The following is a 27,669-nucleotide window of genomic DNA, read 5'->3' on the forward strand; positions in this document are numbered from 1 at the left end:
TCCAAGGTGAGGGTTGAATGATAAATCCATCAGAATAATGGCTCTTTCATAGAACTAGCGTATGCTCAGCAAATTTCAGAACGCCTAAATGCAGTTGAAAGCACAAAGTGAAGTTAAGATCTAAAATGGTACTTGATAAATCCAAGAACTGAACGGAGTTCTTTATTACAGCACCGATGTACCTATAATCTAATAAATATGTTAAGATTCATATTACATAATTTATATATACAAAATAGGGAGAAAATGGTCAAAATTAGGCTCAAGAATAAGATCTTGCAGCTACACTCATGATTAGCATCTTTGACATTCCAATGCTTGTGTCCCTTGTTCGCTAGATGTTTGAAAGACCAGAGGATCAAAATTTTCTTGGTACTTGTGTGGGTATACATTGTTATGGATGGCCACTATTCTGAAACTCTGCAGTCCTCAGCACTAAAAAAGAATTGAGGAAGGGATGAAAGGCTCTGTTCTAGTCCAGCTACGAGCCAGGAGGAATCAGACAATTATACTTGAAAGAGATTATTGGATACTTTTGAGGCACAAATACAGAACCACTAGGAGCATCATTTGAACTTGTTATACACCATAGCGCCTCAAAGCATTGCTTAAACTTGGCATGACATTATATGCTTGGTAAGATCTTCTGAGTTCAATAATGGAACCAACCTGAACAGTGAACATGCAGCAACTTAAGTTCATCAATAAGGTTGGAAATTTTGAATAGTATACTAATATGATAAATCTACCACATCTTCCTCTTAACAGATTTTGATATGGGAGGATACAGTATTTGTATTTCTATCAAAATCCCAACAATCTGTTGGAAATATTTACAACGACGATTAGTTGCATTGTCAGGGTTAAAACTGTGTATGTGGAGGGATAACCAGTGTCATGGCATTTTTCAATGACTGAAGAATGATAAGAAAATGATAAATTTTAGCACTTACAATAATCAGAACTGATGTAAAACCAATTGCAAAACCGGCATTAACACTGCGTAAGTAATGATCAAGAACAGATGATGTCGTTGCCAAAAAACTCAACAGTAGCCCTCCTGTAATTTACAATCCAAAGTCAAAAGGAAATCAACCTCGACCAATATATGAAAACAATGGCAAGCTAGGAAAGACTTTGTCCTTCAAATCAGAAGTTGAATGATAAAACATACCCCAAAAGCGTGTTGATGCTTGAATTTTCGTTAGGTACTCTATAGAAGCTTTCCCTGGTTTAATGTTCGGTATCCTTGCTCCCATCTTATTTAAATAGTCTGAAATCTCTTTTGGCAGGTTAGCCTGGAAAGGTAAAGGAACATGTGAGAGTGGACTAACAAATTCAATTTACATAGTTATATTTGACAATATTACATCACCATGTGGGATGTATCATGTATGGATCACATGTACAGGTACAACCTCTAAGAGAAAGTAGAGGTAGATGTTTTAACCATTGAGCTAGGTTATATTATATGAATACATCATATCATTAAAACAATGCATCTTGTTCCGATTGATATATTGTGCATAAATGAGATGCCAAGGGAGTCGATTCATTTACTTTCTATAATAGCCTAACTAACAAATAAAAGGCTCTCCAACTCATACCATTAGTTGCAACCTATTGAAACAGGAGAACAATTTGGGCACACTCTCAAGTAAATAATGATGCTGCTAGAGATGCTGATACAAAAATTTATCTACTACATTTTGGAAATTAAAATTTTCTTGACTTTATAGTCAATTTTCATTATAGGAAACATGTTAAGGAAACAATCAAAAAGCAGGACACGGCTTCTCTCTACCAGGTAGGAGTCAAACAAAAGGCGTCAAGTCAAATATAGGTTAATGCGAAACTTGGAAAAATTACAAAAGGATTTGTATAAAGCACCCCATTTTTTAGGGTGTAAACTGTAAAATTGTGCAAAAAATAGAAAACCATTAATATTACTAATTTCCATCTCCCCTTATATTTCCTTTCTTGGATAAATTAGTGTTCTTCAATTGTTTATTAAACATTTTTAGACCATGAATAGACTGCAGTTCAAAACCACCATGGATTTACACATTTAGAGAGAATCAACATGTAAGGCCTCCCATCATTCATACATATGTGAGAAAGGGTTAAAAAGGGGAATGCAATTATTATTAATGAGCAAGGAATAGAGGTGGAGTAAAAAAGTGAAAAATCCGTATAGGGTAGGGCCCACGGGAGAGGAACTTTAGGGAAGGCTTTAAATAGTGAAAGAGAAGGAGGGGGTAGCTACGTTTCTTTTTGTGAAAGTTATGGGGATAGGCTACTGTAGCCGCCAGGGGTCTCTTTTTCTGTAAAAGGGAGGTTGGTATGTTCTTTGTGTTTTTCTTTTATCTTTATTTAGTTTGATATCGTGATATGTGAACATTTTGGCATTTATATATAAATAACAACTCCAGAGTACCGTCTCTGTTTGCCATTGGGTGTTTTTTATTTGATATTTAACGTTGGTAAGTTTGTCTTATTCGGTATCTGAGATTGGTATCCTTACAAGTGGTATTAGAGCTCAAAGAAACTGGGGGTGGTTACACGTCTCATGGCACAAAGGCAGACCGAGGAAAGAGTGGAAGATACTGAGAAAGAAATATTGGGTATGAAAGAAATGCTATTAGAAATGAAAAAAACAATGGACAGAATGGCGGAGGAACTGAGGGAGAATAATAGCTATAAAAGAAGGATGAGTCAGGAACATCGGATGGATCAATCATGAGATTGAAAGGAAAAATAGAGGAAACGGAAGTCACCACAGAGATGAACGGGAACAATACAGACCGTAGTAAGTACAAAAAGTTGGAAATGTCCATGTTTTTGGGCAAAAATCCAGAATCCTAGGTGTATAGAGCTGAACATTTCTTTGAGATCAACAATCTGCCAGAAACAGAGAAAGTGAAAGTGGCTGTGGTAAGTTTTGGGCAGGACGAAGTTGATTGGTACCGATGGACACATAATAGAAAGAGGGTAGAGTCATGGGAGGATTTGAAAGGAAGGATGTTCAAATTTTTTAAGGATTCAGGGCAGAAAAGCTTAGTGGCTCGTCTGATTCGAATACAACAAGAAGGGTCCTATAATGATTATGTGAAGAAGTTTGTCACTTATTCAGCACCTCTACCACATATGGCAGAGAGTGTTTCGTGGGATGCATTTTTAACAGGGTTAGAACCCCTACTACAAGCCGAAGTAGTCCGTAGAGATCCTCAAACATTGGAAGAATGCATGAGAGAGGCTCAGCTAGTTAATGACTGAAACTTAGCCTTAAAATTATCTAAGGCAGATTGGAGGGGGGAGAACAAAAGAAAGGAGAAGGACAGACCAGCAAGGGTCAGGAAGGAGCGGAAAAGGGAGTGTTAAAGAAAACGGATTTCCCATTGAAGCAGGTATCCATACCAATAAAGGGAAATTACCAAAGGAATGAACCTCCAGTGAAACGACTGTCTGATACCGAATTTAGAGCCAGACTCGATAAAGGCCTATGTTTTAAATGTAGTGAGAGATACTCACCCGAGCATAGATGCAAGATGAAAGAAACGAGGGAATTGATGTTATTCATCATGAATGAAGAGGAGAGTGTCGAAGAGGAGAACCAAACGGAGGAGAATTCAGATGAGGTGGTGGAGTTGAAACAGCTGGACTTCACAGAAGGAACAGATATAGAATTGAGAGCAGTCACAGGTTTGACAAACAGAGGAACGATGAAGCTCAAGGGAGAGATAAGGGGGAAGGAAGTGGTAGTACTTATCGACAGTGGAGCCACCCACAATTTTTACACATCAAATTAATAGAGGAGCAACATATAACCGTCGAGGAGGGAACACACTTTGGAGTAATGATCGGTAATGGCACGAAGTGCAGAGGAAGAGGAGTATGTAGAAAGGTGGAGCTGAAACTGAAGGGGCTCACCATTGTGACCGACTTCTTAGCCATTGAGTTGGGAATTGTGGATGTCTTTTTAGGGATGCAGTGGCTAGGTACCATTGAAACTATGAAAATCAATTGGCCTTTCCTGATTATGAAATTTTGGGTTGAAACAAGGCAGGTTACTCTTAAGGGGGATCCCTCCTTGGTGAGATCAGAATGTTCTTTGAGAACGATTGAGAAGACATGGGAAAAGGAAGACCAATGTTTCCTTTTAGAACTACAAAGCTATGATGTAGAAATGAATGAAGACATGGGAGGAGAACGAGAAATTAAGGGAGACGAAGAAGACACTCCTATGATAAGGTTTCTGTTACAACAATATGCAGATATTTCTGAATATCCAAAAGGGTTACCTCCTAAAAGAGAAGTTGATCATCGAATCTTGATGATGCCCAAGCAAAAACCAATTAACGTGAGACCTTACAAGTATGGACATGTACAAAAGGAAGAGATTGAGAAATTAGTAGAGGAGATGCTCCAAGCTAGGATGATAAGACCGAGTCACAGCCCCTATTCTAGCGCTGTTTTATTGGTGAAAAAGAAAGATGGAGAGTGGAGATTTTGTCTAGACTACCGAAAGCTCAACCAAGCCACTGCAGCTGACAAATTCCCAACCCTGTAATAGAAGAATTATTAGACGAACTGCACGGGGCTACAGTATTCTCAAAGTTGGATTCGAAGTCCGGTTATCACCAAATAAAGATGAAGGAAGAAGACATAGAGAATACAGCCTTCCGGACTCATGAAGGCCATTATGAATTCTTAGTCATGCCTTTTGGCCTCACCAATGCCCATGCAACCTTCCAATCATTAATGAATCTGGATTTAAACCTTTTTTGAGACGCTATGTTTTGGTTTTTTTATTCTGGTGTATAGTTTGGATATCATTGAACATGAGAAACACTTAGGCATGGTGTTCGCTATATTGAGGGATCATCAACTGTTTGCCAATAAAAGGAAGTGTGTTATAGCTCATTCCCACATCCAGTGGTTATGGTTAATTGCCCACAACCAAGAAATATCACTGGATTGAGGGGATTCTTGGGGCTAACCGGCTATTATAGAAGGTTTGTCAAAGGCTATGGTGAAATCGCAGCTTCTCTCACTAAGTTGCTGCAGAAGAATTCTTTTTTGTGGAATGAAGAAGCCACAATTGCTTTCAATAAGTTGAAGATAGCAATGACAACGATACCGGTTTTAGCACTTCCTGGTTGGAACCTGCCATTCATATTGGAGACAGATGCATCGAGAATAGGATTGGGAGCTGTGTTGTCTCATAACGGTCACCCTATCACGTTCTTTGGCCAAAAACTATCTCCCAAGGCACAAGCTAAGTCAGTATAGGAGCGGGAGTTAATGGCTGTGGTGCTCTCTGTGCCGAAATGGAGACATTATTTATTAGGGAAGAAATTTACCATCATATCCGACCAGAAGGCTTTAAAGTTCCCTTTTAGAACAGAGGGAGGTTCACCCTCAATTCCAAAAATGGATAACTAAGCTATTAGGATATGACTTCGAGATTCTTTCTCAACCCGAACCTTAGAACAAGGCTGCCGATGCACTGTCAAGAGTAGAACAACCACTAGAACTTAACATTATGACTACTACGGGGATTTTGAACATGGAGATAGTCAATGAAGAAGTACAGCAAGATGATGAACTTAAGAGGATTATAGAGGAACTGCAATAAAGGAAGGCTGAGACAAGCAAATATCGTTAGGAGAATGACAAATTGTGGTATAAGAACCAAATAGTGTTATCGAAACAGTTATCATTGATACCGAACCTTTTGCACACGTTTCATAACTCTGTTTTAGGAGGCCACTCCAAATTTCTAAAAACATATAAGAGGATGAGTGGGGAATTAGATTGGAAAGGAATGAAAACAGATGTCAAGAGATATGTCAAGCAGTGTGAGATCTGCCAGAGAAATAAATACGAGGCAACTAAACCAGCAGGGGTTCTTCCGGAGAAAATCCTCGAAGAATGGTCCATGGATTTCCTTGAGGGGCTGCCCAAAGCAAGAGGAATCAATGTAATCATGGTAGTAGTTGATAGACTCAGCAAGTACTCTTACTTCATCCCTCTGAAACATCCATTCACAACCAAAAGAGTAGCGGAAGTGTTCATTGATAGAATCATCAGTAAGCATGGCATTCCTAAATCAATTATTTCTAACAGAGATAAGATCTTCATCAGCAATTTCTGGAAAGAATTATTCACCACATGGGGACAGTATTGAAGAGGAGTACTGCTTTTCACCCCAAACCGATGGGCAGACCGAAAGAGTCAACCAGTGTTTAGAAACATATATGAGATGTTTCTGTAATGAACAACCCCATAAATGGGATAAGTTCATTCCGTGGGCAGAGTTGTGGTATAACACCACCTTCCATGCCTCTACGAGAAGCAATCCATTTGAGATAGTGTATGGAAGACAACCACCTCTAATTTCCTATGGTAGTAAGAAGACATCGAACAATGAGGTGGAGGCCATGTTGAAAGAAAGAGACTTAGCAGAATGCCTTGAAGGAGAATTTGAGTGTAGCCCAAAATAGAATGAAGAAAATGGCGGATACAAAGAGAAGAGTAGGAGATGAAGTTTATTTGAAACTCAGGCCTTATCGGCAGCGTTCTTTAGCACGCAAGAGGAGTGAAAAATTAGCTCCGAAGTTCTATGGTCCCTACAAGATAATTGAGGAAATGGGTGAAGTAGCCTATAGACTGCAACTTCCCCCAGAGGCTGTGATACATAATGTTTTCCATATTTTTCAACTGAAACTCAAGTTAGGCAGTCAGCAAGTGGCCCAGCAGCAACAGCCCATACTAACCGAAGAATTTGAGCTCCAACTATGGTCAGAAACTATGCTGGGAGTTCATTGGAACAAAGACTTGGGAGGAAATGAATGGTTGGTGAAGTGGAAAGATCTTCCAGAGACTGAAGCAACTTGGGAAGTTATGGAGATAGGCTATTGTAGCCGCCAGGGGTCTCTTTTTCTGTAAAAGGGAGGTTGGTATGTTCTTTGTGGTTTTCTTTTATCTTTATGTAGATTGATATCGTGATCTGTTAACATTTTGGCATTTATATATAAATAACAACTCCAGAGGACAGTCTCTGTTTGCCATTGGGTGTTTTTTATTTGATATTTAAGGTTGGTAAGTGTGTCTTATTCGGTATCTGAGGTTGGTATCCTTACACAACACAAGTGTATAATGAAGGACAATCAGATGCATACAAGCAAGTGTGCAAGATCCACATGAAAGGATTAGCGACTCCAACAAATCAAAAATGAGAATCAGATGCATACAAGCAAGTGTGCAAGATCCACATGAAAGGATTAGCGACTCCAACAAATAAAAAATGAGAATCAGATGCATACAAGCAAGTGTGCAAGATCCACATGAAAGGATTAGCGATTCCAACAAATCAAAAATGAGTTCATATAAAGAGATAGTGATGCAACAATTAAAGATATCTAAAGAAATGAATTAGGTTAAATATATATTTAGTACCTATTAATTGACTATTATTCAGTTTAGTCCCCTTTTTTTCTATTTATTTATTTTTGAGAGGGAAACAAGTCTCTTTTATTAATAATTATAAATGAGACAAAAGCTCATAGTACAAGAGGTTTATACACTGAGCAAAAGAAAATTTTGAATCAACAGATGCACCCGAACATCTCAACAAGAATGACGCCTCCTTAGCGTCCCCATCACATCCAACCAAAACTAAGAAGACCTGTTGAAGAAGGCTAACATACTGCCTTTACAGCATATGATGGTGAATGACTCCAAAACTGAAATCCCCCTTTTCTTTTACATTTGTGAGTGTTTGGGCCACATTGTGAGCACCTCAACTATTCTATGGGATAACATGTTGTAAACTATTAAGAAAACTTGTAAGATATTAAATTCTAGGTAGGTTGGTACTAAACTCAATAATTTGGAGAGAAGTATGTTCTATATTCAATATAGAATCAGAGTAAAGTTACATATAAAGTATGTAGAAACCCTAGACACTATGTACAATTATGATAACGGACATGTATAATATAAATATATATTACAACAATCCCCCTCAAGCTAAAGCAAATATGTCAATCACGCCTAGCTTGTTGCAAAGATAGCTTATTCTTGCTCCATTTACAGCTTTGGTAAGAATATCTTCTAATTGTTCTTCAGTCTTCACATATCATGTGGACACGAACCCTTCTTGGATTTTCCCACGAATAAAGTGATAATCCACCTCAATATGTTTAGTTTGTTCATGAAATATTAGATTAGATGCAATGTGGAGTCCAACTTGATTATCACACCATAGTTTAGCTAGCAATGTAATACTGAAGCCTATCTCAAATAATAGTTGTTGTATCCATACTATTTCGCAAACAGATAGTGTCATAGCCTTATATTCTAACTCAGCACTCAAACAAGAAACAACATTTTGTTTCTTACTCCTCCACGATACCAAGTGTCTACCTACAAAGACACAATATCCATAAGTCAATCTTCTATCCTCTCGAGATCCAGCCCAATTCAACCCTTGTATGTCCTTGATCTTTCTATATAAAATCCTACGTCTGAGAGGAGCTTTCAGAAAAGAGAGAGTTTGCTCTATTACAACCCAATGATCCACGGTAGGAGAAGACATGAATTGGCTTACAACACTAACAAAATAAACAATGTTTGGTCATGTCACTGGTAAATAGTTCAACTTCCCAACTAATCTTCTATATCTCTCAGGGTGTTTACATAATTCTCCTTTAGCAAGTTGTTGATTTGGTATCAATGGAGTACCACTAGGTTTGGTTCCTACTTTTCCTGTCTCGAACAACAAATCAAGTACATATTTTCGTTGAGATAAACAAATACCCTTCTTGCTTCTCATCACTTCAATACCCAAATATTATCCCAAATCTTTCGTATGAAACTAACCCTAAAGTAAAGTTTTGAAAGACGAAATACCCGATGCATCATTTTTAGTAATAACAGTATCATCAACATACACAACTAGTAAAACAATAACATTATCATATTGTTGATAGAAAACAAAAATGATCAGATGTACTCTTCTGCATACCAAAGCGTACGAGAGCTTGAGTTAACTTACCAAACCACACACGTGGACTCTGTTTCAAACTATACAAAGATTTTCAAAAGGCAACATACTTTATCACTCCCCCTAAGCAACAAATCCAGGTGGTTGCTCCATATAAACTTCCTTCTAAAGATCACCATGTAGAAAAGCATTCTTAAAGTCAAGCAGATGCAAAGGCCATTTATTGGTAGGAGCCATGGAAAGAAAAAGTTGAATGGAAATTAATTTGGCAACTGGAAAAAATGTGTCTGAATAATCAGTTAGACAGATTTGAGCATAACCTTTGGCAACAAGACGTTCAACTAAACCACTGTTCCATCAGAATTTACCTTGACAGCAAACACTCATTTACATCCAACGGCCTTCTTGCAGAAAGAGACACCAAATCCCAAGTACAATTATCATCCAAAGCAGTCATCTCCTCAATCATTGTACAACACCAGCCAGGATGAGATAAAACGTCATGAATAGTGTTAAGAATAGATATAGAATCAAGAAAGGTAATAAAAGCATAGGTGGGAAGAGACTCCTGATGATAAGAAACAAAGGAAGAATCAAGGTAAGTACATTTGCGTTTACCTTTTCGGAGAGCAATGGAAAGATCATCACTCAGTCCTGGATGGCATGATGAAGAAGACAATTGTGGAGGACATGAGTCTGAAGGATGTGGTGGAGGTCGTCAAGAGTAGACTCTAGAAAGCAATGGGCGGGAAGAAGGTGTTGTAGAGGACGATGTGGGAGAGGTAACTCATATAAAAAGAGATTGTCATCCTCCCTTAACACACTCGATGGTGATGAAGTAAAAGGTATATCTTCAAAAAACGCAACATCAAGAGAAACAAGATATCTGTTAAAGGTTGGACAATAACAACGATACCCCTTTTGAACGTCCGAAAAACCTGAGAAGATGCATTTCAAGGATTTCGGATCTAACTTGGTATGACGAGGATGGACAACTCAAATAAAGCAAACACAACCAAATATCTTAGGAGCAATAGAAAATGAAGACTTGGAAGGAAACATAACACAATAAGGAACCTAACCAATAAGACCAAAGGAAGGCATTCTATTAATCAGATAACAAGCAGTGGAAACAGCATCCGCCAAAAAGGTTTCGAAACATGCATTTAAAATGATAAATTGCATGTAGTTTCAAGTGCCTTTTTTTCCGTTCAACTACAACATTTTGAAATGGAGTTAGGCACACGAAGATTGATGAATAATGTCATGTTCACACAAGAACCAAGAACATGAGAGAAATATTCACCAACATCATCAATGCGCCAAGTTTTGATAGACATTATACTGATTTTTTATTTTAGCATGAAAAACACAAAAGTGAGATAATAACTCGTAATGATTTTTCATTAAATATGGAAGTTAAACGAGAATGATTGTCAACAAAAGTAACAAAGTAACAAAAGCATGTTTCAAACACAACAAGACACGGACCCCAAATATCATAGTAAACTAACTCAAATGGAGCACTTGCTTGTTTATGGATCGAGGATTCAAACTATGACGATGAAATTTAGCAAATTGACACGAATCACAATTCAAAGACAGACTGAAATTCGGTATAAACCTTCTTCCACGCGAACAAAGATGGATGACCTAAACGACAAAGGACTTCAAATGGAGATGTAACTACAAGGTATGCCACAACTTGCAGTACTTGGTGATCAAAGAGATAAAGGCCTCCCTACTCATCCTCTACCAATAATCTTCTTCATCACACAACCAATAATCCAGAAAGAATAACACAACACAATTAAGGTCGCGAGTAAGTTGACTAATAGAAATTAAATTGAAGGATAGGTTAGGCAAATGTACACAGAAGACAAAGAAAAGTATGGGGTAAGGTGAATAGTGCAAGAGCCAAGAAAAGAGGATGTAGAGCCGTTTGCCAAAGTGACAGATGGGAAAGGGGCAAGGGGCAATGGTCTAGAAAATAAGCGAGAATTACTTGTCATATAGCCTACGACACCAGAGTCTATGACCCATTTGGTAGAGGATGTAAAGAGACACTTTGTATTACCTGTGTCAACTGCGGATGCAACAGGAGTTGAGGAAGACACTGCTTGCAATCAATTCTAGTATATCTGAAACTTAGCAAACTCGTCTACAGAAATAGTAACTAATGCCTCCGTCATATCACATCTGGAAGCCATCCAAGCATGTTGAGATCGTTGACTATTCTTATATAACAATTTCTGACAATCCCGTTTCAAATGATCTGGCTTATGAGAGTAGCTACAAACAATCTCTGTAGAATCTGATTTTTGATGATCATAATAATTCTTTTGAAAGTTTGCTATCCATAGCTCGAGGAACTCTGGGGTTATTGTTCTTGCTAATGAGAGCACTACTGGATTGAGGAATAGACACACTGGTCAAAGAGCTTTTAATGCAAAGGACACAAATGAAAGCATCGTCTAACAATGGAATTTTAGAGTCAGAGAGAATCTGTGCTTTGGTCATTTCAAATTCAGGTAAGAGTTCATTCAAAAAGATCATAACAGCCATCTTCTCCCGTTGAGTTTGTTGAACTTTAGGGTAATAACAAAGCAAGCTCAACAGCAATCCTCTTAAGGCACATAAAGTAACTGGTATTGATTTTTGTTCAGCACGGAAGAACTGCATACAAACTTCACACATTCTATGTACTTGCTTTTCACCTGAATATATAAATTCTAAAAGTTCCAGAAGTTCCTTAACAGACTCACAATGGTAAACCAATCCAATTACCTCACTCTTACTGAAGTTTTTGATCTGAAGATACAATCGGGTGTCATCATGAAACCAATCCTTCTTCTTTGCATCTTCTAGGGGATTTTCGGTCATATGATTATTCATATCGGTACTTATCAAATAGAACAGGACTGTCCGACGCCAATCATGATAATTAGATCCATTTAACTTATGTTCTGTGATATTTTAGGCTAAGGGAATTACGTTAGAAACTACCAGATTCTTTATATCGACCATACTAAAGGCACACATTGACCTTAGTCCACACAAACAAAAGAAAACATCCAAACAGCTGCAAAATTGTAACGAAAACAGCAACAAACCCTAGAACCAAGGAAGTATTCAACTTTCGTCGAACCCAAATAACCAATTGTATAGACTGGTTGGTAAAGTGGATTCAAGTCAAGCCCAAAAGACGGAGGTCAAACTGCGGAAACTACACAAAGATGGTCCGAAGGCGAGTGAAGCTCACGCACGTAGTCCGACGATCGAAGACTCCAAACTGCGGCAAACGGCGGTAGCACTTCTCTTGAGATGGGCGGTGTTGACAAACGGCCACGCAAAGATGACCAAAACCTAAACCCTAGTGGAGAGGGAAGCCATCAAGCAAGAAGTTTCTAAATGCGAGATGGCTATGATACCATGTACTCAATAATTTGGAGAGAAGTATATTTTTTATTCAATATAAAATCAAAGTAAAGTTACATATATATATATATATAGTATATAGAAAGCCTAGACAATATGTACAATTACGATAATGGACATGTATAATATAAATATATATTATAACAGATACCATGGCTAGCAATTTAGCCTGTTTCTTTACAAAATTCCAAATTTTGCATTTTAGCATTTTTTTAATTATACTCTTTCCATTGGTGGATGCAAATGTATCAAATCGTAAGCTTATGTAGATAAAAATAGAACAGTGAAACACCAAAACATTAGGACTATCTCATATTTAGCCAAAAAAAAATATAAAGTTCTCTAAATTGGCAGCACGCAAATGCAATAATCATTTAAAAACCCAAAGACAGAAGATAAGGAAACTTACAATGTCAAATATATTGAACAAGAATACAAAAACCGCATATATTAAGTAATAAACCCAAGGCTCTGCACCAATAGAACTTTCAGGGTTCAGTATCTCCTTTACATGCTCCCAGAATGTCGAATTTAGGAGGCTGGGCACAAAATTAGATGTTAGAAATTGCATCATTATTTTCTAATATAAGGAACAGAATCTTTATTGCCACGAGAAAAGTTGATATCAATCACATAAAAAAATAGCTTTAGCCATCATATCGCAACAAGGATGTATTTCAAATAGCAACCTGGCAAGTATACTGGGAAACGCCAAGAGATAAGTGGTCGTGAGAATTGGTTGCATCCCAGCAGGATTGATATTAAAAGGTATATAAGGCTCTACTTCAGTGATTGGTGAGTCTTCTCTGGAAAGAAACCAAAATGAAAAGAGGATGGTATAATAGATAATGAACCAAAAAGGACAAAATCAAAAAATTGGATAAAAGCATGCCTGGCTGAAGGAATGAAATTAAACGGACCACATGATATTACTGTCAGGCTACCAACTCGAATATCAAATAAAACACCCTAACAGTGGCAAAACAGAGGCGGTACTCTGGTCTTCTTTATTTATATGTAAATGCCAAAGATGTTTACAAACCACAATATAAAGATAACGAGGAAAGAAAACATAAAATAAAGCATACCAGTCCCCATTACACCAATGGAGACCCCTGTCAGCTACAGCCGCCTACCCTCATAGAGATGACAAAAGAAAACCTAGCTACTCTCTCCCTATCAATCACTATTTATAGCCTTTCCTAAAGTTCTTCCATGTGGGCCCTACTCTATACGATCTTTTTCTCCGATCATTCCTTCTCATTAATATTTGGTGTGTTTACCTTTCTACTCTTTCTCATATATGTATGAATAATTGGGGACCTTACAATTACTTAATCCTTACCCTAACACTGGGTAAAAAAACAAAGGAATCGGTCTCATTCATTACTATGACACTGCTTACTATGAGAAGAAACCAAATGCATGGGAGCATTAGACAATAGTAATAAATGAAAATCTGTTTCAGGAAAAAAGAGAATAAGAATACCTTGCAGCTGAAGCAAGTTTAAAACCATAATACTGCAGTTTAATTTTCCTGCAACCTTCAGTAACAACAACGGCCCACATTGTAACTACGGTAAAGATGCCCAATAAGGCAAGCACGTAAGGCCACCAAACAACAGCACCTCCTGTGATATGTAACATTTTTATAAAAAAAGCTGAAATATTTTACAACTGACGCAAATTGGGGGGTGATATTTATTTACTCTTCCCAAAACAATTGTACCTTGGGAAATAAACAAACAATGTACGCCAAACATACCCAACTAATATTATCAGCATAGGATCTAATAGTCAATTTCATCAGCTGGCATCCCTAATATTATCAGCATCATTTTATTTTATTTAATACATATAGTTTTTTTTTTTCAAAAAAAAAGTTATTTTACAATTCCTACTTATGGTACATATTGACAAGCATAGGATCTAATGGCTAAAATTAGAATTGATCCACTCCAGTGGGTAGATAACTATGAAACTAGTTTAATTGCATACCTGACAGCTGAGACAACATTTTGTACAATGTCTCTGTATAGCCCGTCAGTATTCCAACACAAATAATTAGAGAAGAGCCTTGACCTGCAACGCACATTACTAGTTAAACAGATAAGAAGCACACCGTACACAAAAGTAAGACAAACTTAAAAATGGAAAGTAAAAATGATGTAATATTATTCCTCTATATTATTGAACCAAATATAAGCTCTTCTTATATAGAGAAAGACCAACAACCAACAAGGAAAAAATATTATAGACATAAATAAAGAATAGCACAAAATAATATTACAAAAGAATGAAATTCAGCACTCCCCTTAAGCTGGATGGTAGATATCATCCATAGCCAGCTTGCCAAGACATTTATCCAATTGTCTTTTCAAAAGACCTTTAGTTAAAATATCCGTTGTTTGGTCTGATGTCAGAAGATAAGATATGCATATTACACCTGCATCAACCTTCTCCTTTATGAAATGCTTGTCAACTTCAACATGCTTCGTCCTATCATGTAGAACTGGATTATGAGTTATAGCAATGGCAGCCTTGTTATCACAATAAACTCATATAGGTGTCTTTGGAGACACTTTCAATTCTTCAAGGATCCTGTTAATCTGTATGCCTTAAAAAATTCCATGGTCTAAGGCTCTAAATTCTACCTCAACACTACTCCTAGCCCTTACATTTTGTTTTTTACTATACCATGTAACTAAACTTCCTTAAACAAATGAACAATAGTCAGAATCTTCTATCAATAGTACTTCCCAATCAGCATCAATGTACACTTCAACTTGAAAATGATCATGTTTATGAAACAATATACCTTTGCCTAGAGTTCATTTCAAGTATCTCAAGATTCTATATACTGCATCGAAGTGAATGGGTCCAGGTGAGTGCATAAATTGACTCACCATACTTACAGGAAATGCTATATCTAGACATGTGTGAGATAAATAGATTAATCTACCCACAAGCCTCTGGTATCTGCCTTTGTTCTTGACTTCCTCAGGATTTGCACCTTGTAATTTCATTTTCAGTTGGATATGAGTTTCTACAGTAAACCTATCTCTTGAAGTACGTCAATAACATATTTCCTCTAATTAAAAAAAAATAATCCCTTTTTTAGATCTTGAAAACTTCATCCCTAAATGAGGAGTCTTGAGTCTTTGATTTGAAACTTGCTTGCAAGCTTGTTCTTAAGATCAACCAAACATTCTCCATCATTTTCTGTAAGAATAATGTCATCAACATAGATTATGTATTTGTTCACAGTCATGGGCCTAACCACACTAAAGTTTCTCCTCATGCTTAGTCATGTGTTTTTGTGGAGTATCCTTTGCACCAGCAGGGCTACAAGTGTTGTGTTACCATCCTCCTCAAAAGTATTTTGTGTCCATGGATGTCACCTTCCTTGAGGATAAACCCTTCTTTCCTGTTAGTCATCTTCAGGGGGAGAGTGGAAGTGAAGAGTCTAACTGGTCCATTCCTTTCATACCTATAGCCCCCTACTAAGCCTCCTGAACCCATCCTCCACAACACCATTTTACCCACCAACCAAGTCCCCTGGATAACTTACTACAAGAAGAATCTTAGAAAGGAAATGGTGCCCCTTGCTGCTTCCCCGGCTCCATTCCATGAATCTGAACCAACAAAAGCTCAAGGTACTACTACTGAAATTAATAATAATAACGTGCGTTGAGGATGATATTGCTGATGTGGTTGACGATGATATTGCTGATGTGGTTGTTTCAGAAGAGAATAAGACTGCCAGAAGTGATGAAACTAATAGACACACAAGTGCATGACACTAGCCCAGATGACTCAGACAAGCCAGAGAGCTATGATCCCTCTCTTGACATGCCCATTGCCTTGAGAAAAGGTACCAAGTCTTGTATGAAGCACTCTATGTGTAATTACATGTCTTACAGTAATCTATCACCTAACTTAGGGTGTTTACTGCAAGTCTCGACAATGTTTTGCACCTCTCTTGACATTCCCATTGCCTTAAGATTGCTATGGATAAATGCTATAAAGGCCCTACTTTTAGAAATTAGGTATGAGCGAAATCAAAGAATATTTCAAAACAAAGCTTCCAATTGGATGACTCATTTGGAGATTGCTAGAATGAAAAATCAATGCTCTCATGGTGTTCCTTAGCTAAAGTGTTTGAAGCATATTCCCCCAGACATTAGCCTTAATTGGCAGGCATTCTATGATTATATATTTTTAGTTTGTAGTTCTCATTTTGTTTCAGGTGTTTTTGTTGTATTTTCATACTCTAAAGTCATTGTAATGTTTTGTTTTGTTCATTTCTTCTAGATATATTGCTTGAGTTGTATTCACTTTGATTTGGATTTTTCCTTTCAGTTTAAGCCCGGATGTGATGAGAGTGCTAAGAGGGTGTCAACCTAATTGAGATGTCCGAGTGCACTTGTTGATTCCAAAGGCTTAGATCTTGTCTCTTTATTGCACTCAACATTACTTTGTCTATTCATTTCCTAAATTCATTTTCTAAATGAAAAGGCTCGTTTCTTTTTTCTTAAAAAAAATTAGCTTCCCCTTCCGACAAAAATTGAAGTTCATCAAGCACAAAATTACTGCATTGTTCACTTCCAAATAAATTTTCCAATGGTTGACAGGAGTTATTTAAACCACCACAACAATCCTAAATTAAGTCTAAAATAGTTGAACACGGAAGCATCGCCCAAATGACAAATAAAAAAATGTAAAGCCCAACATCTGAATTCATTTTAGTGGGATACATCACTCGAGCATCTTGAACCACAAATAATGAAGAAGAGCACAAAACAATTGCTCAAGTAAGAGAAAGAAGTGGCCTACCAAATCCAGACTCTGAGATTGTGTCACATATCCATGTTATTGTCATAGCACCACAAACCAATAAGAAAGATGTTACCATCACATGCTTAACTCTACAAAATAAAAAATAAAAATTAAATAAGAAGAAGAAGAAGAATAAACCCCTTTATGTGCTACGAAACCTTTCGTCTCTCCCTTTTTAAGATTTAATCTCTCTCTCTTTTTAAGACGCAACCTCAATTTTCTGAATAAAAGTATCTGAACAAACAATTATGATTTTAAAATATTTATACACACACACATATATATACATATATGAGAATATATATACATGCAACATGCAACGACAATAAATAGATAATGCAGATTATTACTATAGAAAAGTATGATTTCCTTCAATGTCTAAATTGAGACAAATTTAATCCTATATAACTACTCAGAACCCAAATAATGAACAAACCGATGCCCTCGTTGCTAAAGTTTACCTGTGATTAGCTACATAGACAGAGTATGGTAGTGAGTAACAAGATAGTACTAAAGCCTCCAATATTGCAAAGCCAAGTGACATCCACCATCTGATGTTATACGGCGATGTTCATATGAATTCCATCCAAAATAAAGGAAGAAATGAACATAAGTCAATTACAAGATAAATAAAAAATGCAGATCAATGGTTGGAATGAAGTATCAAACATACATATAACTCTTGATCTTCTCCTGACCATCCAAGCCTTCTTTTCTCAGCTTTACTAAAGAGGGTAAAATGTGACAGAGTACCTGCGTATCAACTTTTGTAAAGTTAAGCATTGAACTTCTGTCCAAGATGGATACAATACAATAGTAATAGTCATTTCTATAAATAAACAAAATGTACAAACGAACTTTCGGAAAAAAGTTCATCAACAAAGAGGTATTGCCCATTGAAATTCAACATGGAAGCAATTATTAGGACCAAACAAAACTCTGTTCATGAGTTAACAGAGACATAAAAGGAAGCAAATACCACGAATGGAAAGAAAATTGCATAATTGAAAATTTTTTCATCCCTATTCTGTCGAAGAGAGAATTGGTGCTATTGGCTAAGGAAATAACATTCAGAACTTGTTTAGCCTCCAGAAAATGGAAACCAAAATGAAAAACAAATTAAGTATGGAATAGTTTAAGGAATTAGAAGGATAAAATTGACCTCAAATTTAAAACGTGGTAGTTTGCCTCAATACTTTGGATATGTTAGAATTTTAATTCTGTCGTGAGTTCACTGCTAATGCTAATCGCTAATAAATAAACATCAGATGCACTTTCAACTCCTAATGAATTCTAACATTTGCATGACTGATAAATTACAACACATAAGTTAATTGAAAAAGTATTCTTCTTCCTTAACCACAGTCGTACAATTATAGTGAAAGATAGGGATCTGAACTCATACTTTTAAGTCCATATTGTTCATCAACGGTATTTTTTTAACCCATTTTCTCATCGGGTCTAGGTAGAAACCAAAGGTCTTGAACAACCAATCCGGCGGAACAACTCAAAAGCTCATATCCTTGCTTTTAGATTAATCTTTTATTATAATCTCCCTCCCCATCTTCTTCAGTTTTTTTAGCTATAGGAGATTATATGCTGGGGGTCTTTCCGATACCATGTTCTTCTCCCTTGCACTCTTCTCTTTATTTTGGTTTTGCATTTCTTTCCTTGATTCTGTTTGTTCCCGAATTATTTGATTTCTATATGTTCTCTTGGAATTTTTGCATTTAGGATATCATGATGATGCTAAGGGGGTGTCAACCTAGTTGAGAAGTCTAGGTGCGCTTTCTGATCCTCTCTTTTTTAGGTTTCTCTATTATTCTCATTGTATTCTCTTGTAATTTGAGTTTATATATTAATAAAGAAGCTTGTCTCCTTTTAAAAAAAAAATAATCTCCCTCCCCATGACCAAAGGGATTTCAATCTCAATCGGCCAATATTTATATTTTCTTATCAGTTAGGCTTTTGTTCACGATGTTAGCTCTAAGAAAGTCATATTTATCTCGTTTTTTTTAGATAAGAAACATTTCATTGAATAAATGAAGTCATATTTATCTTGTTTTTTTAGATAAGAAACATTCTATTGAATAAATTAAATAAGTGAAGACCTCATGCACATATAGGTGATTACAAAAGAAATTTTCAATTGGATACTAAATAAGAAAGTCATAGTTATGTTGTTTTTGTTTTTTTATAAGAAACAAATTTCATTGATGTATGAAATTTACAAAAGAGGCCAAAGCTCATGTCAAAGGATTTACAAGAGGGATCTCCAATGGGTCAAACGAGAAGGGTGCAAGATTTAAAGGATGTATTGCATTTACACCAACTCACAGCATGAAAGATAATGAGTTCAAAGAAAACTACCAAAAGAGCTTCCCTTGTTGAAAAGACAATTGTTCCTCTCTTTCCAAGTAATTCATAAGAAAGCATGAATCAAATGCATCCAGATAAGATTTTTGTTTTTTGTTAAAAGGATGGCTAATGAAGGTATTGAAAGGAGAGACAACGAGTTTACACCAATTTACGTGGAAACCCGAGTACCGGGAGAAAAACCACGATTGTTTGTTGTTATTATTTTCTAATGACTGAAAGTGCATATCTGCCTTTGATAACTTCAGTAACTGAGATTTTGCTTTCATGCTACATTGTCAGAATATCTTCTGATCTACCAACAGCTTCAATAAACTCCCATCCTATGTCTTTTGAACTCCATAAGGCCTTAATCAGGTTGAAGTCAATCGCCTCTTGTTTCGTTTCCTGAATTAAGACCACAGTTCGGTTTAGATCTTCAATAATCTTTTCACTGCCAATTGTTTTGATTTGTTTAGAAGTCTTCTTGTATTCCATAAAATAATCTTCATACTTGCACTTTTAAAAGACTCCTTCCTCAAATTAATTCAATCTCACAGGCAGATAAGAATGGAATTAAATCTTGAGGGAGACAATCGACTGCCTCTTTGCAAGATCCCTTGGGTTTTGGAGTAAGAAATAACTTGGGGAAATATGGCCCTAATGCTTCGAAATTCTCAGCCTCCTCTCGATCAGATTGTTGTTCCTCCAACTCCTCAGGGTGCTCAAACTCCAACTCTTCACTGCTTGCATCGATTATTGACGATATTTTGAAATGAGAAGTTTGAAATAGAATGGGGTGTCTTTACAGACCTGTTGCATTCTATACCGGATGTTTGTATTTTCACACAGCTTTCTTATGGTAGATCAGAATTCATTAAAGTCGTCGAGGCATTGTCAAATGATGTTCTCCCTTTTATATAGAATTTTTGCGTAGTCTTGCATCTCTGGTGGCCCTTCTTAACTAATTGAGCAGAGGACTCTTTCTTTTTGTTTTCCAAAGGTTTAATCGGTTGGAACACAACCGAAGGAGGAAAAGAGAATTCGTCCCAAGCCGCAATTGCGGTCATTGGCTCTTCCTCTTCCCCATTTGCATAACAAAAGCTAGGCCCCACTTCATTGATTGCATTTGTGGGGCCCAACATTAGAGCCAATCATAATTAAGCCATTGGATTCTTTCGGACAACAATCGTCAGGTTGGCTTCGGGGGGTCAATGTTCAATTTTCTCTTTCTTCCAAGGTTTCATTAATCTTTCATTCACGCGTGACTTTTCCACTTCTCCACGCGATTCTGAATTTTGGTGCTTGGATTCTAGCTAAGGTTCTTGCTAATCAGTTAAGGGAAGTTATGTCATCTACTATTTCCAAGGCCCAGGGTGCCTTTGTGGTGAGAAGGCAGATTTTGAAACAAGCTCTTATAGCTATGAAGCCATTAAGGAATATAGGTCGAGGAAACAAAAAGGTCAAATGCTAAAGCTTGATGTTGAAAAGGCGTATGACCATGTGGATTGGGATTTTTTTGGATAATGTGCTGATGAAAAAAGGTTAAAGTTATCAATGGAGGATGTGAATGTGGATGTGGAGGTGTGTGGGGAATGTGAAGTATTTTATGCTCGTTAATGGAACCCTAAAAGGTTGATTCAAGCCACCAGGTTTAAGACAAAGGGATCCTCTGTCTCCTTTCAGGTTCTTACTTGTGGTGGATATCTTAAGTTGGATCATTTATAAAGGGGTGGAAGGAAACATTATTGATTCTTTTAGGATCGGGAGGAATGAAGTCACTTTATTGCATCCTCAATTCGTAGATGATCCAATATTATTTTGTTTTGGAAAAGAGGAGTCCTTCCTCATTCTCAACCATATGGTGGCTTTCTTTGAAGATATGTCTGGGTTAAAAATCAATAGGAGCAACTATTTTTTGAATTAACACTAATCAAGTTAAGTTGCAAAGGTGGGGCGAAGGTGTTTGATTACGAGGTTGGCTTTTTCCCTTCTTCGTATCTCAGGCTTACCCTGGGTGGAAACCCAAGAGCTTTGACCTTCTGGGATCTTGTTTCTAAGAAAATTCATAAGAGATTGGCGATGTGGAAGAAAAGATTCTTCTCGAAAGCTAGCAAGTTAATCTTGATTACATTGGTGCTGAGAGGGAGGGATCCCACAGTATTATTTTTGTGAAAAGGAGACAGCCTCTTTATTTGAAAAGGGATCCCAGGGTAGTATTTATCTCTCTTTAAGGCCCCTAGCTAGGAGTGCAAGAGCATGGAAAAGTATATGAAAGATTTTTTGTGGGAAAGGGTGGAGGAAGGTCATGGATCTCACTTAGTCAATTGGGATGCGATGGGGCGCCCTATGAGTCAAGGGGTTTAGAGATCGATAATCTTAGAATCCACAACAAAGCTTTGTTGGCCAAGTGGCTTCGGTGCTTTTCCCTTGAGCCCAATTCTTTATGGCATAGGATTATTGTGAGTAAGCATGGAACTCATCCTTTTGAATGGGCGGTGAAAGGCTTAAAAGGCACACACCGTAATCCTTGGAAGAATATCTCTTTCGAGCTTCCAATCTTTTCCAAGTTAATTCGTTGTTTTGTGGGAGACGGTAAGCATACGTATTTTTGGGAGGATGAGATGAATAGGTGAGGGAGTCTTCCCTTTATTCTTCATTTCTACATTCTTATCATTTATCCTCTTCCAAACGTTATATGATATCGAATCTTTTGGTTAGATCCAATAATTTTACATACTTGTCTTTCAAGTTCTATCGTAATTTGACCAATAGAGAAACGGTGGAGATTGCCTCTCTTATTTCTTCGGTTGAGAGGTGCAATTTTAGAGAGGGAAGGTGGAACATATGTGTTTGGAGTCCCAATCCGAGTCAGACATATACGTGTAAATCCTTTTTCAGTCCGTTGTTGGATCCCTCCCCTCCTAAGGAGTCTGTTTTTTATGTGGTCTGGAGGACCAAGGTTCCTAAGAAATTTAAGTTCTTCATCTGGCAAGTTTTTCTTGGTCAAATTAACATTGTTGATAGGCTTGTTAGGAGGCGGACTTCACTTGTTGGGCCTTTTTGCTGCATGCTTTGTCAGAAGGCGAAGGAAAACCTTGATCACCTTTTTGGGATAGCCAGTATGCATGAGCTGTGTACAGCTTTTTTCTGCAGAAGTCCGATGTTGACCATGACCATCAGGGCATTCGTGCAACGATCGAGGAGTTTCTCCTCCATCCGCCCTTCAGAGAAAAGGGGAGATTTTTATGGCTTGCAGGGGTGTATGCTTTTCATGAGATATTTGGGAGGAAAGAACAATCGGGTGTTTCGTGGTAGGGAAAGGGATCATAGTGAGGTTTGATCTTTGATTAGATTTCATATATCCCTTTGGGTTTCTATTTTGAAAACTTTTTGTAATTATTCCATTGGTAACATTTTACTCAATTTGACCCCCTACTTTTAGTCGGTGTGTTTTGGTGGGCTGGTTTTTTTTCTTTTTTGTATGCCTTGTATTCTTTCGTTTTTTTTCAGAACTCTTGGTATGGGATGGGGCAGATTTGGCAAGTATTTGATTGTTCGTTTTAATGCTAGTTATTAGGAGGAGATGAGGAGGATGCTAAGGAGGTGTCAAGCTAGTTGTTATGTCCGGGTGTGCCTACTGATCTTCAGCCTCTCTTTTTGTGTGCTCTCTATATAATTCTCTTATATTTTGAGCATTATTCTCGATTTTATTAATAAAATTGGAGACTCGCCTCCTTTTCAAAAAAAATCGTGTTTGAGTTTTTTATAATGGCTGTAAGAACAATGTGCTGCAAATACATGTTGGTCCAGCCCTAAAGAAGAAAGCTTACTTGATGTGAAATGCAGTCAAGGCCTTGTTAGTGGAGTTATGGTTTTAAAGAAATTAGAGGGTTTTCCATGATATTTATTATTAATAAATGAGACTAAAGCTCATAGTACAAGAGGTTTATACAATGAGCAAAAGAAATAGGATTAACAGACCCACTCAAATATCTCAACTAGGTTGACATCCCTTTAGCTTCCTCATCATATCCAAACAAAACTAAGAAAAGACCAGTCAAAGAAGGCCACCATACGGCCTTTACAACATATGATAGAATATCGGACTTTGTTAGCCCACATATTGTCCTTTTATTTCTTTACGTGTATTTTTTTTAGATGTGATGTGGGGACTAAGGGAATGTCAACCTAAATACCAGGGTGTGCCTGTTGATCCTCCCATGTTCTTCGTACTAAATCCTTTGTACTTTGTACATTGAGACGGTCTCTTTTCATTATTTCAATAAAAAGTGCATCCTATTAAAAAAAATCAAATTGTTATAAGAAAAGTGGCCAAGTAATGTATTAAGAAAAGTGGCCAAGTAATGTCTAAAGATTAAGGTTGTCTTATACGAGAAGTCTTTTTTTTATAAGAAACAGATATATTCAATGAGCAAAAGATAAACAGCCTAAGAGCAAGGGACAAAAGGACCCTCCCCAAGAGAAACTAAAGAATAAGGACCTTTCAATTGTTGAAAATCATAGAAAGCTAATGAATCAAATAACGAAGCATTTGCAATTATTCAAAAAGAAAGCATCACTAGTTAGAGCATATAATAAAACAAAAGAATAAGGAGGAAAAAGAAAATTAATAGTTATACAAACAATAGTTTAGGGTACTTTACTCCTTAAGAGGGTGTTTGGGGTAAGGAGTTATAATAGTTTGTGTTTGGGATGTAGATTATTTTAGTTTGGGTTATAATAGTATGTGTTTGTGGTCTGGATTATTTAAGTTTAAGAAAGAAATAGTAGATACTGTAGCAAAGAATAAAAAAAATAATAAATGTCGAATAGTAAAAACTGTAACAAACAGTAAATACTGTAGCAAATTGGGAGTTTTGAAATAGTGTTTACTGTAGCTAATTGGAGATTTTTAAATAGTATTTACTATAACTAGAGGTGGTTATTATAGTCTTACACAATCCTCACCCAAACGACCCCTAAACGTTAACTCTTAGAATAGATGCTGTCTTCAATTAGTAGACGTGGATCAAAACTTTCCCATTACTGCAAGTTAAATAAATATTTCACTGCCAAGTTTGTCTAGAGGAAATAAGCCCTTAAGTATTCTTAAATACCTTCTACTTTGGGTATCTCAGTCTCCACATCAATATTAAGACATTAAAGATAGATATGAAGAAAAGTGTTAAACCTGCATGATGATTGATGCTATAATCTGAGGACTGATGCCCAGTTGGAAAAAAGACATTTTCATCTCGGTAGTAAAATCACCGAGTTCATCTGCCATGGACATGAATATGAGACAAAGATAGTGAAACAAAATTAAATTCCGCAACAATAAGAATATAGTGATAACTCACACATGCATAAAATTTTAGGAACTCACCAACAGATCCAGAAACAAAGCTAAGGTAATCTTGTGGTATCAACCTCCTATCAAACCCAGGAAGAGGAATGAAGTATCCAACACGACTTATAACAATTAGGACTGCTGTTACAAACAACCTTCGCCGTATTTCACTTTTAAAAAATGATTCAGCAGCATTGTTGAGAACAGAACGAAGACGTACAAGGTTCAAGAATCTATTTCTAAATGCTCTGGACTTAGGTTTCCATATATCAAAGTTAGTGCCATTGGAAGAAGTAAGAAAAGCATCCCCATCATTTGATTCCTGTGAAAAAGTTTCAAGGTCTAGACATTGCTCAGATGTTGCCTTGACATTCATACGGCTGTTTTGGCACTGATTTGAGAAACAATCAAATGACTTTTGGTTCACTTTAGAGACCAAAGGCCTCTTCAATAACACATTATTTCTTCCCTTGAATTTTGAAGTGTTGAAATTGATCACAGGGGTAGATCTACCAAACTTGAAATGACAGAATTGGACGTCATAAGCTGCAGCAACTGTTTGAATAAAAGCAGCCAAGTGAGGCCATATTAGAAGTGTTTTATGCAAAATATTACATTGTAGCAAAGCAAACTCCCATGTTCAGCTGAAGAATCAATTAGACATAAATTATACATCAGTGTTTTAGAGCAATTTTAAACCTGGGAGAAAAATGAATTTGCTTGTGTTCAACAATGGAAATAAGTTTTCAGTTAACCTTAACCCTAAGAAGAAAATATCGAACAAATACATGGTAGTGAGGTGAGAAATTATCCTACTTATTCTAAGCTGACAACCAAATAGTAAATTGATTGTTGGTCATGGTATACTAAAACCATATGGAAGCATTTCTGATATAAAAGGAAAACATGAAATAGATTTTCCCAACCAAACCTAAGATATCAAAACATTATAAAAAGAGACAGAAATGAACTCAGAAAAGCTGGAGTTCTCACATTTGATTAATTACATTTACACAACCACTCAACTGAGATAGAAAAAATTACACAAGAGACATTTCTGTTAAAATAGATTCCTAATAAGTCAAAGCAATATATTGTCTGAACATATTATCAGAAATTCTTCAAAAATAATTTGTGTCGTCTCCCTGAGTTGGCCAGTTGGGTTTTTCTTCACTACAGTTTTCTTCCCTATGATATCAGTTGTACTATTTTTATAGATCATTATTTTCCATTTGTAATTGTTAGTAAAATTATTTATTTGGCTATTCCTTCGGCCAAGAGTAGCGGTCACGTGTGGTCTATCATAGCGAATCCTCTGTCCATCTACGTCTACTACACTATAAGTAAAATCCCGAGTAGCCAACCTCCATTGAGCTGAGAATTATTTCTTAACACTGTGTTCATTGACTTGGTATCATGATATCACAGGCAAACACCCTTATCATTTCTCATCTTCTTCTCTCAAAGACCACTGAAAACCCCAACACCAGCAAGAAACCTGAATCTAGCTCCTCCAGCCTACTGCTGAAGAGATTGAGTCTGAACTTCCCATTAAAAGAAATAGCTTCTTTGAGTGTAATTGTGAACTCCATTCCTCATTTGGTCCAATAAGTTCATGCGTCGCACAGCCAAAAAAAATACTAATTTTATGTCTTATTAACTTCTTACACTGTTCCTAACAGTTCACGACTCCTAAACTTTACGACTCATTGGAGTTCTCCACTCCTCGAAAAAAACACCCTCTTATTAAAGGTTAACAACGAAGAATATTGGTTCCAGTACAAGCCCTATACTTCATTGCCACATGAAAAATCTTTATGCAAGTAAAGTAATTTCAACTACAATCTAATTCAACAAGGAAATGAACACAACTAAACGGGTCAACCTTTTCGAGAAAATGAAAATAAGAATGAACCACTCTAGTTTCAGGAGAACAGATATCAAATGAAACACGCATAGGATAACAATGTAATTGAACTATTTATCGTTCTTCCTATGTAATATAGTTTTCTAGCTGACCAAAGTTCAGGAGGCTAACCTGGAAACTTTGAAGCTACAGAATGGAGCAGCGGGGGACGGAGAAGACGAGTGCAGTAAGGCGTTGCTTCCATGGCGGGACTTCGGAATTGCGCCAACTGAGCTCAAGGCTACGTTGGCTAATTTCCCTTTTTCTATTTTGTATGTGTTTTCTTTTCTTTTTCTTTTCTTTCCCTTTAATTATAAAAAATAGAAAATATATTGAAATAGCAAAAGTGTTAGACAATATTTTTAAAATATAATAAAATTTTCATATTCTAAGATAAAAATACACATTTTTTCTATATTTTTTAAAAAATATTTTAATTCATTACGTTATACTAAAAAAATTAATATATATATATATTAGTTCATGTTGTTATATTTCTCAATTCTTTTTTGTCGATATCGACCACCGACATAGATATAAAAAGGTTAACTTTTTCAACTGGTATCCAATTTATGGATGCTTTTGAATTTTTTTTTGTGAAATCTCACTTTTTTTAATCTTACCAAAAAGTTTAAATCATATTTTTAAATATTAACCAAAATTTGAAAGGGATGCATAATGTTTGAAAAATTAGGCAAATTTCGATTCATCTCATTTAGAGTCGGTATCGATAGAGCCTAAATGATAGATAGTTTTAAGCTTTCTCTA

The 27,669-nt window shown here is 36.5% G+C and overlaps 1 protein-coding gene across 1 annotated transcript; it reads right to left on the bottom strand.

Moving 5' to 3' along the window:
• Positions 1-108: 108 nt before the first annotated feature.
• LOC101222558 (preprotein translocase subunit SCY2, chloroplastic) lies at positions 109-27,191 on the bottom strand. The gene is made up of 13 exons (XM_004140045.3): positions 27,034-27,191; positions 25,032-25,550; positions 24,837-24,925; positions 17,961-18,040; positions 17,749-17,838; positions 17,285-17,376; positions 14,447-14,530; positions 13,938-14,079; positions 13,138-13,254; positions 12,858-12,987; positions 1,175-1,298; positions 954-1,060; positions 109-669 (listed from the first exon to the last, which is right to left on the bottom strand). The coding sequence occupies exons 1-13, from the start codon at positions 27,104-27,106 to the stop codon at positions 580-582; spliced, it is 1,737 nt and encodes a 578-aa protein (XP_004140093.2). The 5' UTR covers positions 27,107-27,191; the 3' UTR covers positions 109-579.
• Positions 27,192-27,669: the final 478 nt, after the last annotated feature.

The sequence above is a fragment of the Cucumis sativus genome, chromosome 6, assembly GCF_000004075.3.
Source record: "Cucumis sativus cultivar 9930 chromosome 6, Cucumber_9930_V3, whole genome shotgun sequence".
In the NCBI taxonomy this organism is placed as follows: domain Eukaryota; kingdom Viridiplantae; phylum Streptophyta; class Magnoliopsida; order Cucurbitales; family Cucurbitaceae; genus Cucumis; species Cucumis sativus.

Coding starts and splice junctions, on each gene's coding strand:
- LOC101222558 (XM_004140045.3), bottom strand. CDS start 27,106: ATGGAAGCAACGCCTTACTGCACTCGTCTTCTCCGTCCCCCGCTGCTC. Junction 24,926..25,031: donor CTTTGTTTCTGGATCTGTTG/GTGAGTTCCTAA, acceptor TGTCCATGGCAG/ATGAACTCGGTGATTTTACT. Junction 13,255..13,937: donor AAACTTGCTTCAGCTGCAAG/GTATTCTTATTC, acceptor GTTTCTTTCCAG/AGAAGACTCACCAATCACTG.